The sequence below is a fragment of the Betta splendens genome, chromosome 9 (genome assembly GCF_900634795.4).
Source record: "Betta splendens chromosome 9, fBetSpl5.4, whole genome shotgun sequence".
Taxonomy (NCBI): domain Eukaryota; kingdom Metazoa; phylum Chordata; class Actinopteri; order Anabantiformes; family Osphronemidae; genus Betta; species Betta splendens.
This window is the reverse complement of record NC_040889.2, coordinates 8,202,781-8,219,416: the sequence shown is the minus strand read 5'-3', so window position 1 is coordinate 8,219,416 and position 16,636 is coordinate 8,202,781. Positions and strand designations below refer to the sequence as shown.

General features: G+C 45.0%; 1 protein-coding gene across 13 annotated transcripts in view; it reads right to left on the bottom strand.

Annotated features, from left to right (window-relative positions):
* The window catches only part of cald1a (caldesmon 1a), a 224,633-nt gene that overhangs the window by 93,508 nt on the left and 114,489 nt on the right, over positions 1–16,636 (bottom strand). For 7 of the 13 annotated variants that reach the window (XR_008695500.1, XR_008695499.1, XM_055511184.1 and 4 more), the window contains exon 6: positions 14,073–14,222. The exons of 5 other annotated variants lie outside the window; for them this stretch is intronic. Coding sequence is in view for 6 of the 8 variants with exons in the window: in XM_055511184.1 (XP_055367159.1) it covers positions 14,073–14,222 (150 nt within the window). In the remaining 2 variants the exon portion in view is untranslated. The remainder of the gene's footprint in view (positions 1–14,072; positions 14,223–16,636) is intronic. One more of the 13 variants, XM_055511187.1, reaches the window with a different exon arrangement.

The following is a 16,636-nucleotide window of genomic DNA, read 5'->3' as shown; positions in this document are numbered from 1 at the left end:
ATCTTCCCTCATGTCTTTACCTGTCTTTGATATACTTAGAATACGTACAGACTGAACAAACTATGTAAATGCTAATAAATGAATTTGTTCCCATCAGTTTAGTGTTTTCTGCTAAGCTAATTATGTAAGCCAGGCTTTTTCCACGTTTCATTATCTCATGCACCTGCCAGTGAAATTACAACAACACCATGGAGGTTTAAGTGAGGTTTTCATTTGAAACGAGATTAAAATTTAATACGATTTTTTCTCCTTCGGCTTCTAGCGTCAAACTGTCCTATCAATAGTCAAGCAATTTCATCTTCCAGGCCTTTAACCTTGAAAGCTGGCATCAAATGCAAAGGCGAGATTTACAATGCAAGGCTGCACGCCGCAGGAAAACAGTGACTCACTGTTCATTGGCGTCTGTAGCAGCATCCCCTCTGCTGATCTCCAGAAACAGCAGTGTCAGGATGCGCCCCACACACGTACTGTACACTCGCCACATCACAACGCCACTCACATTTCACCAGCCCACCCAAGCTCACATCACACAGTCGCTAATGAATGGCACCGCTAATTAGCCTCCTTTCTTTTTTCTGCCTCCCACTCCCTTAACACAGGATCACAGAGTGTGGGTCGGTCGTTCTCCGTGTAGAGGGCAGACTATTCACTAGAGAGCACTTTACTGCCGAAATCACCAAGATGCCGGTGAGCAGCTTGTCTGATTAGCACTGATTACTCTCTAATTGGAGTTCTCCAAAACACGATGACCTCTGCTTTGTTTACTGATGGGATTAATCACAGTCTGGCAGAATTACGAATCCCAACTGAATTGATTCCTTCCTCATCATTTGGAGGCTGCACGACTCAGGCCCCTGCCCCTCACCATGCCTCCTTTCTGGGTGGATGCTGAAAATATTTTTGCACACCACCTACAAGTATGTACTGTACTACTCACTGAGTATCGCGGGTGCCTTTACAAACTCCTGAGTTTGAGCTATGGCAGCACAAATTTGTCTGAGTATTATTAAATGTACAATAATTTTAAATGTGTAAATCTCTTGTATTATTAGAATATACTTTGTCTATTTTTGCTTCTGTGGTCTTACTAAACTACAAGCTAATTATAAATAAACTTGTTATTTATAATGAACTAATCTCGGATCAAATTTCTTATCAGATAATTAGCATCTTGGTAAGCAGACATGTAATAAGCAGGATGAAGCTGATAAGCGATCAAGACCTGTCAACATTTTTTTATCTTCCACTTGTTTTGCAATATTGACACCACACTTTGCTAAAGCACTAATTTATTATCTGCAGTTTGGGAATTTTCTTAGATGACTGCAGCGCTTATTTCCAATCCAACCTTAATGTTTATATCCACCTATACACATGTCTATACTCTCCATAGCGCAGACAGAACTTGTTCACTGCTCTGACACTTGGCGCTGCTGCAGAATAGGCAACAAAGACTATTGTTTGTGCTTCTTTGTGTCTGGTGGGAAATATAATAAATAATTAGAGAATTGAGGGCCTTTCTAGTGCTTATCCTGCGCTTGCATCACCAGGATTCTACAGCATTCACTTACTGTTGTACTGACAAATTCAGACGCGTAGGTATGACAGAGCTATACAGGGGAGGCTGAGAATGGGCAAAGTAGTTGTTAAAAATGTCAGTACCATAGCTGATGGCAAAGAGGAGCGGAGGAGACGACAGGGATGACAGAAGCCGCACCCTTTAAGTCTAAGTGACAACTTCAGACAAGCAAGCTACCTGATGGCATAACAAGAATCCTCAGATGTGGAGCGCGGTGGAGGGAGAGGGGGGGGGGGGCGAAGGCAGAGAGAGAGACACCAGCAGATACATATGTAGACAGAAACACAGATGCATGTAGATAGATGTGGTGTGACAGGCACAAACCAGCCAGCAAGCGAGAGGACAGAACAGATGCTCGGGGACGGGCCTGGGCCTGCAGCCGTCACAGCCTCAGAGCATGTTGTCAGCGCAGAAAGGTTGATGGCAACATCACAGGTCCCGTTTAAGAGCCTGCTCCGGATAGTCGGCCGATCTGTGGGGACCAACACCAGCAGCCAGACCAGGTTCCCCATCATATCGCAGACATCTGCCACCTTCTGAATTTGTTAGCCTCTGTTCTACGCTGTAAAAAATGTCCATCTGCATGTACATGAATGAAATATTCAAACTTTGCTCCTGCTCACGATGCTGCTTGCCTCACTACAACCCTGCAGCTCTGCCTTCACTGACAGCCACTCACGTCTTCCTCCGTGTCCTTTCCTTGTTATATTTGCTTATGTTGGCCCTCCCTTTTGTCCTGCGGTGCCCTTCTTACATACCTACCTTAAAACACATCCAGATTAGCTGTTTGCTCCTGCGCCCAGTGTTCAGCTCCCTAAGTCAACATATTTTAAACTGATTGAGGTGCGCATCTCCTGGGAGTGGGGTCAAAGGCTGTTAATCATCTGTAATGGTATGAAAAGGACAAGTTTTCTTATAGGCAAAGAGTGCAAGTGAGCTTCCTGTTCAGTGTCTCCCGTCAGATTTGTGACAGCCCCGTGAGCCAAACACTCATTCACATTCGACAGCAGGAGAGGAGCTTGTATCAGCAGCTGGTTGAGGAGCTGTTTTGGTGACTTTAGAGAAAATCTGCTTCGGTGTGAGTGTTGGGGCAGAAGCAGACACAGACCCAGTTGCTGCCATCTCCTTCAGCACCATCACAGCCTCCTTCTGTGGGTCATTTGGAGTCATGAGTGGAGATGCCGCGCTGGCACATACCTTTGTGTACTATGTGCAGCTAAAAGGTCCAGTGATTCAAATGACAAAATTCAAGTTGACTCGGGGTGTGAGCGACTCATTGACTTCTACAGGACAGCCCTACAAACTGTGCTAATTGTCTCCTGATTCTGGCTCAATACAGAACACGCAGGCATGAGAGTGATATCGATCCTCTTATCTTATTCTCAGCATGAAAGCCAATTAGCGCTTAGCGTTCCTAAAATATTAACATATTCCTTTAAGGCAATTCCTTGTTGCACTGTAGCTTCCGTAGTAGCAGGCAATACTCTATTGCCACAACAAGCTGTTCTTCCCCCTCGTAATCTGGGAGCATTCTTCATTAGGCTAATTGGAAAATAGAACACTTTAAAATGCCACAGAATAGTTAATGATTATGAGGCTTCACTACTAAAGTAAAATCTCACTAAAAAAGTGCTTCCCACTCTTGACTCTGTTGTGTACAACACAAAAACACTTCAGGCTCCATTAAGTACACAAGCTCTAAGGGAAACACTGATGCTGAATTCTAACATTTACTCATCTAGATTCAAGTTAAGAAATGAAACAATAACAGTGTGAAAGCAGACAACAAAGGGCTGTTAAACAGCCTGATGCGCTAATCATGTTCCATTTCTCGCCAGGCTGCATGGGATCCTGGGGTTAAATACGATCTCCTGGCGACAGAAGTGTGCCTGACCCTTTGTGATGAGTGAACAGAGCTCTATCAGAGAAGCATCTGCTCTGAATGGCTAAAGGGCAAGCAGCCCCCCTCACATCGCACATTTTAGCCCCTTGTAGCCGAAACTAGATTGCCTCATCCTGTGTAGAAAACGACAGAGCTGCCATTACCAGCCGGGTTACTGAAACATTTAACCGACAGCTTCCAATTACACACCTATTGATTACAGTGGATTTCTCTACCGCCCTCTCTCCTCTCTCATACCATCGCCTGCGTCTTCCTTTGCCCGCCTGCAGATGACAAGATAGTGAGGCTGAACTAGCCTAGAGATCAAAATTTCAAGCCCTGCGTTTAGAGAGTAAAAAAAAAAAAAACAAATTACACTTTGTGTGTTTCAGAGCAACACGGTGCAGTACCCAAAGAGCACGGCTGACAATAATTGCAGCAAAAAGAGAAGTAATGGCTTAGAATTGCTCCTGTACAGTCTGTACCCTGTGATCAGGGAGGCTGTGGACGTGTCTACAGCATTTAACTGGCACGCACAGAGCTTTTGGTGGTTTTCTGAAGGCTTTAGAAATACATGAGGCTGCCTGTCAGTGTCATTTTTTCACAGTTTATTCAAATGAATTCCAATCCTTTTTTTTGCTGAAATGGCTTCATTATCACTAAAATGAAACATTTAAGTGAAACAAAAGCAGCACAGGAACAGTTCTGGGCTCTGACCCGCTGTGGCCAAATGACCCTGATGTTTCCCTGCTGCAAACCCAGCGCAGCTGACACAGCCGTGCGTACAGGTGGAATGCAAACGACATAATTAGCCATGTACCGGTGCTGGCGCTATCAGAGGAAGGTGCCTGATAGCCTTCATCGCTACTAAAGCTCTTCATTAATCTCCATCCTCAAGGTCAAGGAGTTGCCCCCTGTACAAGGCGAACAAATTAAAGCTCCACCAGCCGGGGATGACCCTCGTGTGGCTGAATGTCAGGGCCGCTTGCACATTTTGAGCGGGACTTTATCGCACTAACCTGCAATGAGAACTGTAATTTTAAGTTGAAAATGAAAAACAGTATGAAACTGAAATCAAAGTTCTGTTAAAATCGTGTCCTTGTGCTGAGTTTTTTTGTACCTTAAAACCCTTAAAGCTTCAGCCCCCGAGAAAACACAACTGCTTCTTCTCAGTGCAGTAAACAACAACTCTGGGCATTACCAGAGCTTTTTATGTGTACAGCAGCTGACCCTGAAATAATTCCCCCCTTTCCACCCAACCAGGCTGCCACTCAGAGGTAAAGGTTAGCCTCCAAGCCAGCATTAAATGTAGAGGAAAAATATTGTGCTCCTACACGAATAAATCAAAATGCATTTAGAACCGCACTCATTCATAACCCCCTAAAGCACACGGCGTACACGCACGCACGCACGCACGTACGCACGCACACGCTATGCTATCTCCTTCTCAGCACTGTAGGCAGCAAACACAGAGGCTTCATTGATCATACTAGGAATTTGTGCTTTCATCACCTTTCATATCCACAGAGGTCTTGACTCCCCGGATGTGCAAGTGGGTTTGCAGAGGCATGCCCTTTTCCTACCAGGTTTTAATTAAGCTTTCTAATGGCGGAGGAGATGAACACATTCCAATGGCCAACACTTCCAGTTTATCAATAGGTCCAGGTCAGCTGCAGGGCACTCACCCCTCTCAAAGACACTCACTCATTAAGGCCTGTAATAAAAAGCGCTTTGGCTGATGATAACATAAAGTTATATTCATGAAATTCTCCCCTTTAATAAATCCACTCCCATCTGCCTAAATAGATGTTTTTGAGCTATTACATCTTGTCCTCAGAGGACAAGGAGAATCGAAATCTTAATGGGGCTGGATTACGGCCCTCGTTGTCGGGTGGCTTTAATAATGGACATTCTGCTGGAGAAATGACAAGAGCAAAATCTAGGAAACTTCACTGGAGAACAAGACTTAGAAGAAAGTGGTCTGACCTCAATTACAGGACACGTGCACTCGTTGAACAGCGGCTTCGCTTAACTTAGACTCAGAGTGTAAAGCACTGTACATGGGGAACCTGATAATGCAACATAAAAGTGTGATGCACTTTTTATATTTAGAATCTTATTCATTAAACATCACCGTCAGCGCAACGGCGTGCGAGTGCTCCCGCATTTATGCCGCAGTCTGACAACAAAACATAGAGCGGGCTTCAGTGACAGGGAGAACAAGGAGTCCTGCAAACAGATGGCGTGATCCCCACAGAGGCCAGATCTCTACATCATGGCGTCAGTCTGGGATTACAGCAAGAGACACGAGACAATGCACAGCCTGAGTACACAGAAGCGTGGCAGAAGTTCTGCGAAGCCAGTGGAACAACCTGCCTCTTTATTTATTTTTTTATTAGGACTTTAAAAGATTTAGATGCACTGTGCACTGTTCTCTTTATGTTGTGAGCTAAAACGAAATAAAAATACTAAGTACCTTTCATGCATGAATAATTGAAATAAAAAACAGTAAAAGTAAGTCTTTGAAAAGACAGAGAAGCTGTGTGCTGGTGGCGATACTAACCTACTGTACAGTACATGTACACCTACACCCACAGTCAAGGTACAAACACCTCCATGTACGCTGCTGTACACCGACGCGTTCATTCTCACTTAATAAAAGCCAGGAGCAATGACGGAGGTGAAAAACTGGTCAAGGTCAGCTGGACGACCTGAACGGGAGCTTTGCACTGTTCACACGGCGCGCGCACACGTGCTTTCACCACCGCACACGTGCAGTACAGCAATTACTCGCACGTTACCAAAACAATCACTTCCGCGCTGCGCTGCACGCCTATTAGAGCGCCGCACTGCAATTTTTTCTAACGCCGCACCACTGTGAGCGGTATTGAAGCCCGGCGTCCCGTAGCTTGACATCATTACAAGGTTATGTGCGTTACTGCCCGGTGGGAGGGACAAGCATGTTTGCCCAGAGCCTCTGTGACACTCATTCACACGTCAAAGATGTAAAATTATGAGGGTGTAAACAAAGCAACAGCGCCGTGTTCCTCACATACAGTCGTGTTTTTACTGCCCTACAATCCGCATCGCACATAATAATCACTGCATATTTGCTCAGCACTGACTCATCACTCAGACTGAGGCGCTTATTTCCTATTACTCTTAAAACTATAACTCTGCCTTCAGGTCACCGCGGCACAGGATGGGACGCTTCAAGCACCACTTAGCAGCTGCAGCCCTGGAAAGGCGTTCAGGATAAGATGAAAGGTCCCGCAGAGCGGCCAGAAAGCCCCGTTTATTGTAGCAACAAGCAGCGGTAATGTCGCACCTCAATGTGCCACGCAGCCTTGACACCTCGCACACTGGGCCCATGCCCTGTGGCGCTCTAAGAACACCACTGGGTCCAGTTACCGTGTCCTGGCCAGTGACACTCACCAGCAAGGTGACTCGGTACTCGCCCCGCTGTAAATGGCACCACTTCAGATTGATGGGAGCAGCGTTTCAGTACCGGCGTCTGCATCTGCTCCCTGTCCTTACCTGTAATAAGCCCTCTGTCTGTCTCCGTCCTGGTTAACAGGAGCCGCGGTGACAACAGCGAGGCGGCAGCGCCGTAAACGCGCTGACAGCAACGAGCACCCCAGGTAAACAGCGCGCAGGCGATGCTGTCTTTATTTGTGTCACGCACAAACAGGTAGACGCGCTAATTAAATTAGCGAGTCATGTTTAATTTTCAAGTCACTGACTGTAACGACGGGAACAGTTTCGTTTGACTGATATGAAGCATTTATGCAACAAAGCCTTCACTCCAGACAGCTGCATTATTCACCAGCCACACTCGTATATCCAACACACCGCTGCTTTGTTACCATCGCAGTTTTCAGATTCATTCAGTTTATTTAAATAGCACCCTTTCAAAACAAAGGTCATCTCTAACTACATACAGAAACCTCCCAACTAGAGACACAACGTTTTCCATGTTCCCTCCGAATAAGGTTCTGTCCACGTTACATAATAAAATAAGCCAATCCCATAACAACAGCTGCAGCACACTCTGAACCCACTTAGCGGCTCGATAGGAAACACTTGTTCTTATAAACAGACACACTCCACAAAGGTGTGCATGCCGCCTATAGGCTGCGACGGTGCGGGTCTAAGCGCTTACATGGACATGATGGAAAAATAAGTGACCTGTCGTCTTCTCTTCAAAAGCTGCACACAGCGTCGCAGCGTTCTGCTTGTTTAAATCAGTGGAGGCTTCGCTTCTTATAATTCTCAGCTCAACATTAACTCCAATTAAATTTTAATTAGGAGTGATGAACGCTGTCAGAATGCATTTCTCGGGCACGAACGGGGAGAATGGAAGAACCACGGACGTTGCGAATGAAGGTGCCGCTAACGCAGACGCACCTTCCAGATCAGCAGCCAAACACACACACATAGAAGGAAACGTTCTTTATCTGGAAGATAAAAGCAGCTTGATTTGGGCATTGGCTCAGAGCACTGGAAGATAACACTGGAAATTAGAGCGTATAAAAGCTTCCCCACTGGGAGCGCCGTCAATGGGTTTACTGGCAAATTTCACTCTGTGTGAGCGCTGGCGTGTGCATGTGTGATTATACTATATGCATGTGTTGTGTTGAACAGGTGCACACATGACGTGTGAGTGTGTGTGTGGCTTGTGTGGAGAGTAACAGCATCTGGAGAATTATCCTGAAATCCTCCCCCACCCCCATCTCTCTCTCTCTCTCTCTCTCTCTCTCTCTCTCTCTCTCTCTCTCTCTCTCTCTCTCTCTCTCTCTCTCTCTCTCTCTCTCTCCCGCTTCTTCTTCTCCTGTTCGCTCTCTGTGCTTCTTTCTCATGGTTTGATATGAGGCAGAACTCAATTCCTCAATTCCACACCCTGAGTGGTGTTGATAAGGGCCCGGCTCGCTGCAGTCGGGCCCCAGAGAGGGACACAGTGTGCCCGCAGAATGGCAGAAAATCGAATTCCTCAAGACAATGAGGTCCATTTGTAGAGTTAAGCCGGATGAAAGGCCCATATTTAGCCAGCCACTGTTTCAGCCGCCATCTCCCTGTTTCCCATTGTCAAGCACAGAAAAATAAAAGCTTATTTAAAAGAAAGCAAAGTTGTGAATAAGTGTTTTGGTGCCGTTAATTAACAGAGCGAACAGCTGGACCGCTGATATTCCATTCTACATACTTCCTTTCTATCGGCACATGTTTGTGCGTTTTATTCTGCGGATGATTGGCATGTTTTCCCCCATAATGCACTGACAGAAAACAACTAATTATATATCAGACTGGATAAAATCAGAATTACTGCTTTTATGGGGCTTAATGCAGTGACTAAATGAAATGATGCATTCTTTTCCAATTACTGATGCAGGAATGTTTAGTATAGTTTAATTAATTAAAGTTTCAAATTTGTTGCTTGTATTAATAATGTAGCTTATATTAAAAATAGCCGCTAAAATGCTCAATTTACCATCTCGAAGCCCGACATAATCAACTCTGTGAACTAAACTGTAAACACAACAACAGTACAACGCGACTAATTGATAATGGGAGCAGCCTAATACGGGACGATAAGAGGAAATGGGATGTTGCACTTTGGCATCGGCCCATGTGTGTTCACTGAGGCACACAACCATTAGTTCCAGTTATTCCTCATTAACTGTACGTCCCATTGATTCCTGCAGTGGTGCGGCAAATGGAACAAACCTCAGTCAATGATGTGACTGCAAACAATGTCTCTGACTGAGAAGTGACATCAACAAGAAAACGGTACAATCCTTGGGACACGTTTCAACTGTAATGTCACACAGGCTCTGGAATCAGAGGCCTTTTGTGAGTTTGTCCACAGGCCGAACCAGCTGAGACCCCATTGCTCACGTCACTTCTTGTGTGAGGTGGGTCCTGGTTCGTCCAGTAAGGAAGTGGCTGTGCTGCTGCCACTAAGGCAACTGGTGTATTCTGACGTTGAGCTGTAAAAACTCAACATCGTCGTACCACCGTATGCATTTCTCCTCTGAAATCCCTGCTTTCGTCTACGTTTGATCCTATCGTCTCCTCTTGAGCCATTAGTTGTCACCATCCTTTTCTCAGGAAGCCAATACGATCTAATCACAGTAGGATCTCCCTCATCCTCCTCACCTGTTGCTCATTCTAGAACAATTTAGAGTAATCTAACCCTTTGCTTGTGTCTCCTGGCGGATCACTGGCACTGCACTTTCAGTCACAGCTTTTGAGCCTACTTACTTGCTCCTCTGCCTGTGAACACCAGTGATACCAATAAATGTGGTGGTTAAACAGAATGAAAAATCAACTGAATGATACAAAATCATTTGAATTAAGCGATCACAATTTCCACATCAAATTAAGGAAAGGTTCTGTGCTTGTAAAGGTTATTGGTTTAGTGATTTATCTTTGCAATAAAATGTCTGAATATGACACAGAAGAAAAATGAGAACCCGACTGAGGGAGGCTGACCGAGAGATAGCATGAATAGCCTCTCATTTCCTCGTCAGCATGTAAAAATGCGGAGCCCAGATGAGACAGTCTGCACGAACAACAACTGTGACTCTTCACCTTCCTCCTCTCAGCTCCTCCTCCTCCTCATCCCCCTGCTGCATTTCCTCCCATTAGAGCTGCAGCTGAGACATCCCTATAATGATGCGTTTTAATGGCCCCTCGACCTGCTGGGATCCTCACAGGCCTCTACATGCACTACTGCCGCTTCCCTCTAGTGCATGGCGCGCCGCTTTTCTGACAGATTCCCACAGAGCAACAAAGGGATAAAAGGAAGGGGATGGACTCGGATGTAAGAAATGAATGAATCATAATCGGAGACAATCAGGAAATGCCACATGCGCTACGCTCATCTTCCTGTTAACCACTGACACTCACACCCAAGGGTAATTACACTTACTATCTAACCTAACTGCATGTCTCTGGACAGAGTCCACACAATTATCCACTGCCCTGGAATGATACTGGATGGTATGAATCTCCAAGCAGAGACCTGATGACTTGTGCATTTTTGGCATGACCGGCAGGAGGAAAGGGCGCTGTCTTATTCACATTGATTGGAGCATTATACTGTGCGTTGTTGGAAGATTATTAAATTAACTGGTCTGACTTAATCACATTAGGATTGCAAGAGAAGAGAATGAAGTATATCATATTATTGCAGATACACACATATAGCCTCGCCCTTTTTCGGCTCAGCTGGTTCGGATGGCAGCCCGCCAAGCAGCTATAAGAACTGGGGCATGTTTGCTGACTTCACTGACAAATGGACTTTTACTCCTCAAAAGGGTAAAGGCAGCTTTTTCTGGGTGATGATTTATGTTGCATTTCTATCCGCGGCGACTGGAGATCTGGCCAATCTCTTGGATTATAGTTTGCACATATTGTTTATACAGCCTGAAAATGACAGTCCTCTTTTTCTGCAAAACAATCAAAATCAATTGGAAATGCAACGTCTGCAGTGAAGTCCAATTTCTGTGGCTGCTGCACAAGTTGGTTTTGTCTGTTGATATGTTTTCTGTGCCTCATTGTCCCATGACCTGCTTTACAAAAACACTCTTTCTTGGAAACAACCTGTGCTTTGTCGGTATCTTTAAAAAGGTCCTTTAGCCCAGCCTGGCTGCCACTCTCAAGCTGGCCTCTCTGTGGGAGTATGTGCCTTTTCCATTATCACCTGTACAGCGCACCTGTAACTGTGTACCTGTCATGTCTTTTCTTCTTACTGCTCCTCTATCTCTAATCTCTAGGCTGTCTCAGCTCATCTCCAACTTTCTATTTCTCTTGGTGTATCTGTATATACAGTATCTGTTAATGCATATTGAAGCATTTCACGGCCCTGAGAGATGTGCAGAGGTCTGCTGCCAGGACCTCACCTGTTTGCCAGAGGCTCCTGTACCTCCTAGCCGCTCTCATCAGTGCCTCGGTGAATACCGATGTTCTGCATACATCTGTCTCCATGTTGATCATAGCCATGTGTCAATTACACGTGCACTAGGTGATAAAAATCAGACTCAATCTGTTAGTAGATAAGTGACGTGCAGCCCCTGCAGCAAGCTTTAATGTATCCAAGACATGAAACAGCTACGTGAAAATGGGTTTGCAGGATAATATAAGTCACGTTGAAACAATGGCAAGTGCTTTAAAATTCACTGAATACACAACTCACAGTCAACTTCTTGTGCAGATGGAGTAATTCCACAGGGGATAAAAATATCACATTGCATAAAGCTCACAAAACCCTATAAAGGTTTGGTGAGCATCACCATGGCCACAATCGCAAAGCTCTCTCAGCTCGCCTGATGAATATATCGATAAATACACACTCACATGCACACACACACCGAAGACCCATGGTTTTCTCTTCAGCAGTCAGAGAATTTCAAAAAGCCTCATTCTCTCCTGTGATAATTACCCATGCTGCTCTCTGATGGCACATTTGCATAATCATCATCAGCCATTCACAGAGGACACACAAAGGATTATAATGAGGCAACAGAGAAACAAGAAGCATTTCAGGAAGCTATAGAAGACTCGCACTGAGAGGGCAGTTACGTCGCTCGATCCTGCCACCAAACCGGGAACTGAGCAATGCAGTGATGATCGGTTTGGAAGAAAAACGCAATCACCAAAAAAGTGCTTCAGTCAATTTGTCCCCATGTGTTTCCACTGCATAACTGGGAGTACTTAGCTTGTTGAGGCGCTGTTTGTGCATGGAGGCGAGGCGAGGTGAAGCGAGGAGCAGAAAAAAAAAATAAAACATCCTCTTATCCTTAACAAACCCGCTGTTGCAACAATCACAGTAGGTGAAATCAGCGGGAGCTGTCAGATACACCTGGCTTCCAACCAGTTATTCCTCTAAAACTTGGTTCTACTTGCTGCTGCGCCAGTGGCAGCAAAGCAGCAGACATCAGGTCAACTTTACTTTACAACCCAAAATGATCCCTTGATTCATTTCTGACAGATAAGATGTGTCAGATGAAGATTGTTTTAATATATTTCTATTTAAATCTTCTTGTCTTATAAAAGAGTTGTGTTTTTTTTATAAACTGCCACAAATGAGCTAATTCCAAGCTCTAGGAGAGATGGAAGAATTATAAGATCTTTTTCTGCATTCAACAGCTGTGTGCAGGGGCTCAGGTGTGTTTTGTTTCCTCTTGAGGCTAGTAGATCTTATAAAGACATTTCATGAAATGTTCAACACTCCAGCTTTACTACACTCGATTTAATAAGAAAGGTGGAAGGCGCGGGAACATGTGCAGAGACGACAATTCCGTTTCTGTTGCGGTTCTCAGCTTGTGCTTTCTAATCTTATTTAGATAATTTGGATAAAACGCACGGCTCCTACCTAAGTACATACAGGACAAACACCCTCCATCATCAAAGAAACTGATAAAGCAGGTAAAAAGTGGTACAGTATAAGAGCATTTTCTGCACCAGTGCTTTTATAAAGTGTGAAGCAAAAAATCATAGGCTAAAATACAAATGATGGATGAAAAACACTTGCAGGGCTCCAAACTCCAGAACCTTGGTGTCAAACTGGCTTTGGACACTATATATATACTATATACTAAGCTACAGTAAGTGGTTACGTCACTCCTGTCTCCTTTTAGAGACGCTTCTATGGATCAATGTTATGAAAGCCTCATAATCAAGTTGCTTCACAGCACAAACGTTTCAACTCCCCGCTCTCCAGGTCAAATTATCTCATCAGAAGTGTGGTGCTAAAGCTAGAGGGGGTTTCACGCTATGGGGGGAGAAATAATTAATCTTTCTCCGCTGTGTCTTGGAGACAAACACAAATTGAGCGATCGGGGGGTTACATGCATATCAAAGTAATAAGCATGGGAAGGGGTCGTCAGGAAGTTTTAAAAAGTGCTTTGTTTAATGAATGTTGGGATACAGAATATAAACTAGAAAAAGAAATCTTTACTTCTAGAGGAATCACATGGGTGCTGGAGCCAGTCCTACAGGAGCTGATAGGCCTGGACAGGTCATCAGGCGCCTAGAGACAGACAACCTGTCTCGGAACAATGGAGGGAACGTGGATTATTCTGACTGAATCTGCACAGACATAAGGAGAACATGCTAACTAACCTGGGATTTGAGCCCAGGTCTCTTTGCATGTACAGCGCACCACCACGACACTGTGCTGCTTAATGACTTATTAAGGCTTTACACAATTCTGATTTAAAGAAGCCTGTTAAATAAAGAACTAAGAATCCATAACTCACACTGGGATGACCTCGCCCGTTGATGCAACCCGACAACCAGTAAGTTGTGAGGCCAACGCATGAAGTGTGTGCCCTTCAAACAACGGGTGAGAGTGAGCTCATGTAAACAACAAGTGAATTATGCATTTAGCCATCAAGTTGGACGTGCGCAACACCTGCCCACTGTGCCGCCCAGTCGGCCATGTTGTTTGAGGAGTCATGATAAGTTCATAAGTTCCTCTGCTGCACGCCTGCTGGTGTCGCGCTCCCCTCCCTCCCCCCCGGAGCCCTCTCACTCCCCCAAACTCCCAAATGAAGCGACTTGTCATCCGTACACTCCTCTGTGTCATGTTTTCTCCTCCTCTCCTCTTACCCTCCATCCCCCTTCTCTGTGACTTTTGCTTGCTCTGCCTTGTCTTCCCAGGAGCCTGTCCGCAGTGACAGTGCTGCCTCTTCCACTGGATGCAACTGGGCTGACAGGGAGATGGGAGGCCTGGAAAGCACAGAGAGACCTGCTTGCACTCTTGCCAAGATAGGCAGGGAGAGGAAAAAGAAAAAAAACACATTAGTGATATGAATAGTGAAGGAAGAGGGAAGACGTGTTCAGAGGAAGAATGCAGTAGGGTGTAGAGAGGAGTTAAAGAATAAGAAGTGGGGATAAGGGAGAGGAGAGCCAGGTTAGTTTCAAAGGCAGAGCAGGAGGAGAGGGGAAGAGATATAGTGAGATAAAGCGAAAAGATGAATGATAGAGAACGAGATAAAGGAAGGAGTAGAGAGCAGAGAGTGCGCGGTCAGGGCTGTGGGGATATGAAACATCCTCGGGCAATATTCCTAAGCCTGCGTTCTCTCACAGTGGAAAGACAAAAACTTCATTTTCATGCTGTAAACTTTGCTGTGTTGTAGACAGAGCTTAGGAGTTAAGTGCGGAGCAGGAAGGATGTTGGAGAATACAAATGGTAACTCTGCTCTGACTGCAAAACATGGGGATTACAGTCGGGCGTTAATGCGTCGCCTATGACGTGCGGTCTTTTAGACGAGGGCACTAGAAGCACAGCCTCAGTGGACGGTCAGAAAGGAGCTGAGCCGAGCCCATCAGTCAGTGCAGGCACCTACTGTAAAATGTCTCCGCTTTTCATACTTTATATGACTAAAAAAATGAAAAGAAATTGCTTGCTAGCCTCTGTGATAATAGCTTAGCAACCGTATCCAGGCATGGCGGGCGTGTAAAGGAAGTGGTGAGTGTAGCTCACTACAGTACAGAGTACAGTACAGACCCAGGACACAGCGTGTCTACATTAATGTGCCATCGACAGCTACTAGGCAGATGTGAAATCCTGCCTTTGTGTGTCCATCACTTCACAACTTGCCAGCGGTGACTCTGATGATTAGGAAGGTGGTCAGGTGTTCCTGCAGTAACGACGGAGGTGGAGCCCGGTTTAGAGAGGACACAATTAGCAGAGCGATGGACCTCGCAGAACGGCTCTTCATTAGGCTGCTTCGCGTCGGTTTTTAATCATCATCTGAAGCACGATCCCCGGCTTGCTGTTTTGACCACACTCGGAAGAGCGCGTTCCTGCTCGTGAAGTGCGTGCACGAGTGCGTGGGCGGTTCAGAGAGAGGCGTGTGGGTGCCGCTGAAGCATTTCTGACTTGCTTCAGAGGAACGAGTTCTGTGCAGCTACGTGACACGTCTCTAACTGGCTCCCTCATTGTTTTGCTCCCTGTCACTGTCTCTTCTTTTGTCATCATTATGAAGTAAATTGGCCTGATGCAACAGTAAGATTGTCTTTTAATGTGAAGTAGGCCATCGCATACTGTGGCATAATGACTCATTCAGGGTCCTGCGTTCGTTTCATCATTAGAGCTTGTTTGCATGTGCACAGGCAGCAATTTGTGAGGATCTGTTTCACACCATGCATCACGTTTATAAAATGACTTCAGGTTTAATTTAATATTTCTTTTTACCTTTTTCCTGGCATGTGAAGGAACCATCACAAGAACATAATGAGATTTTTTAGACCCGTGCTTTGGATTCGGCTGACGTTTCTTTGGGGCTTTAACCAAAGCCTAGGCTGCCTGTTCCGTCTTAGACGCTGTGAGCCCAGACCTGCAGTGATTCTTAGCTAATATTTAAAGAAGCACCCACGTGGGGTAATTGTTGACGTCATGGCTATTGCAGAGGGTGTGATTAGCTAGAAATAGATTGAAATCAGAGCTAATCATGGCAGAGTCATGGGTCCACAGCTGGTCTGACCTAAGAAGAGCCCGGCTTTAAAGAAAAGTGATAAATTGCGTCTAAGTGTTTTTAGTCACGTTAATCTGAACCAAAGCAGCAGATTAAGATGTGGCCAGACTGAGATTACGATGCCTCTAAAGATGATAAAATATAGTGCATCAATAAAGAATAAATCAGCATTTAACCTGTGATATAAAAGTACACCGTAAAATTAAAGACTGGCAGAGGCTTATGGCTGTGAAGAAGTGTACACACACTGTAAAGTACATGCGCATGAAGTTATTCAAATATACTCCACCCCAAGATACAACAAAGCAGATTATTATACTATATATTTTAAGTACGTTTTCTATCTATTATTTATTTATTTATTTATTTATTATCAATGAGAGAAATCTGCTTTGTGTGAAATGAATCCATCTTTTCCTTCAATCATTTGACTGTGTTTTGAGGAATCTTAGGTACCGATCTGTCTCATTCAAAGACGCTCTGTCGCACCTCTACACCAGCGGGTTGTTTGTTTGCCGCAATAAGTTTCCAAGTTTGCAGGAAAGTAGCATTTTCAGCCTCCGCTCCTGATGAAATTGCTTGATTTCTAAGCAGTCGGCAGTTGCTGTGTGCAGCTGAATTCCTCACACCGCAGCAGTATGAGGGAAGACGTTATAGCCTTGGGGTGATTTTGTGAGGGATATGGATTGTTTG